Source organism: Silurus meridionalis, chromosome 24 (assembly GCF_014805685.1).
Source record: "Silurus meridionalis isolate SWU-2019-XX chromosome 24, ASM1480568v1, whole genome shotgun sequence".
NCBI lineage: Eukaryota > Metazoa > Chordata > Actinopteri > Siluriformes > Siluridae > Silurus > Silurus meridionalis.
In genome coordinates, this window is record NC_060907.1 from 890,197 (window position 1) to 892,696 (window position 2,500).

Sequence of the window (2,500 nt, forward strand, 5' to 3'; positions counted from 1 at the left end):
ACCTGTTGTACACTCAAGGGGTCAATATACTTATGCACTCAGTCCTGTTCAGCAAATGGGTTTGGACTTTTCATATGTGTGTGTGCGTCTCTGGGTGTGTCTGTCTGTGTGTGTGTCTGTCTGTGTGTGGTGTGTATGTGCGTGTGTGTGTGCATGTGTGCATGTGCGTGTGTGTGTGTGTGTGTGTGTGTGTGTGTCTGTGTGTGTGTGTGTCTGGGTGTGTCTGTCTGTGTGTGCGTGTGTGCATTTGTGCGTGTGTATGTGTGTGTGTGTGTGTGTGTGTGTATATGTGTGTGTGTATGTGTATGTGTGTGTGTGCGTGTGTGTGTGTGTCTGTGTGTGTATGCGTGTGTATGTGTGCGTGTGTGTGTGTGTGTGTGTGTGTGTGTGTGTGTGTGTGTGTGTGTGCATGTGTGTGCCTGTGTGTGCGTGTCTGTGTGTGTATGGAGGGGGGTAAATAATTTTGCACAGTACTGTATTAAATTTATTACAGTGTACAATATAATTTTATGACTGCAATTAAACCACAAAATCAGAAAACATGTTTCAGAGTGTGTGTTATTTGTTGTGTTATTTGTTGTGTCAGATGTCTCTGAAAGGACCCCCAGGACCATTAGGACTTACAGGACGTCCAGGTCCTCTGGTGAGTATGGATTTTTTTTATTTATTAATTTTTATTTTTAAAATTTGATCTTTTTATAAATATATATTTTGTGATTGTTTGCTAGTTGTTAGATGTTTTGTGTCCTGGATTGCATTTTAAACCCTTTCTTACATTTTCCCAGGGGGCTTCAGGGGCAACAGGAATAAAGGGGGATGTCGGTCTGCCTGGTCCACCGGTAGGGGGCACTGTGTACATCCACTTTATTTTGAATGATTATATACATTATATGAACAAAAGTATTGGGACTCATGGGACACCAGTCCACCCACAAGTGGTTCTTCCACAAACTGTTGCCATAACATTGGAGGCACATCATTTTGTGTGTATCTTAATGAAGATATGCTTTACATGGGTTGGAGCTGCAACCCTATAGATCATGAATAGATGTGAACACCCCAGGCCTCCTCACCTCACTTACATCAGTACCTGACTTTACTAACACCCTTCTTTACAACATCTAGTGAAACATCTTCCCAGGAAAGTGAAGCTTTTTATAACAGCAAATGGGATCTAAATGTGGAATGAGATGTTCAAAAAGCAGAACATAGCAATCTTATGGTCATTCGTCCACAAACCTTTGCCTATATAATGTGTGTTATTGTGTAATGTATTAGCTGTGAATGTTGATCTGCAGTGTTACAGACTGATGTGTTTTTCATGTCTCTCCCATGCTCAGGGTATAAGAGGTTTTCCTGGAATTCAGGACCAACCGGCAAACTGGGGAAAAGGGTACAGTATCCAACATCCAGCACGGTTCATGGAGCTGCAATCAAATGTTTATTTTAATGATCGTGTGTGTGTTTATGCATGTGTGTGTTTTGTGTCTGGTGTCAGGGACGTGATGGATCTGATGGTGGTCGAGGTGAACCAGGAGACACTGGAGCCAAAGTAGGTTTCCTACACACACACACACACACACACACACACACACACACACACACACGCACACAGATCAACAACAATCAACAACAATATCTCTCTCTCTCTCTCTATCTCTCTCTCTCTCTCTCTCTCTCTCTCTCTCTCTCTCTCTCTCTCTCTCTCTCTCTCTCTCTCTCTCAGGGTGACCGGGGCTTTGATGGTTTACCTGGACTTCCTGGGAACCAAGGACACCGGTAAAAACCCAAAAAAACCCCAAAAACCCAAAAACCTAAATATAATTTAAATGGCAGCAGTAATCGTTGTAATGGCAGCAGTGGTAGAGTATAATGGCAGCAATAGAAAATAATAGCAGTGGTAGATTATATTAGTAACAGTACATTATAATGGCAGCAGTAGAATATAATTGCAGTTGTAGATGTAATGGCAATGCTAGATTATGACAGCAGTAGATTTTAATGACAGCAGTAGATTATGGCAGCAGTAGATTATTATGACAGCAGTAGATTATTATGACAGCAGTAGATTACAGTGTCAGCAGTAGATTATAATGGCAGCAGTAGATTATGGCAGCAGTAGATTATTATGACAGCAGTAGATTACAATGGCAGCAGTAGATTATAATGGCAGCAGTAGATTATGGCAGCAGTAGATTATTATGACAGTAGTAGATTATGGCAGCAGTAGATTATTATGACAGCAGTAGATTATGGCAGCAGTCGATTATTATGACAGTAGTAGATTACAATGGCAGCAGTCGATTATAATTGCAGCAGTAGATAATGGCAGCAGTAGATTATTATGACAGCAGTAGATTATGGCAGCAGTAGATTATTATGACAGCAGTAGATTATGGCAGCAGTCGATTATAATTGCAGCAGTAGATTATGGCAGCAGTAGATTATGGCAGCAGTAGATTATTATGACAGCAGTAGATTATGACAGCAGTAGATTATA

The 2,500-nt window shown here is 41.1% G+C and overlaps 1 protein-coding gene across 1 annotated transcript in view; it reads left to right on the forward strand.

The window, feature by feature from the left end:
- Window positions 1-2,500, forward strand: part of col5a3b (collagen, type V, alpha 3b) — a 40,985-nt gene that overhangs the window by 19,925 nt on the left and 18,560 nt on the right. Inside the window, 6 exon segments of the mRNA XM_046838298.1 lie at window positions 587-643; window positions 786-839; window positions 1,341-1,359; window positions 1,362-1,393; window positions 1,499-1,552; window positions 1,727-1,779. Of these exon segments, the coding sequence (XP_046694254.1) occupies window positions 587-643; window positions 786-839; window positions 1,341-1,359; window positions 1,362-1,393; window positions 1,499-1,552; window positions 1,727-1,779 (269 nt within the window).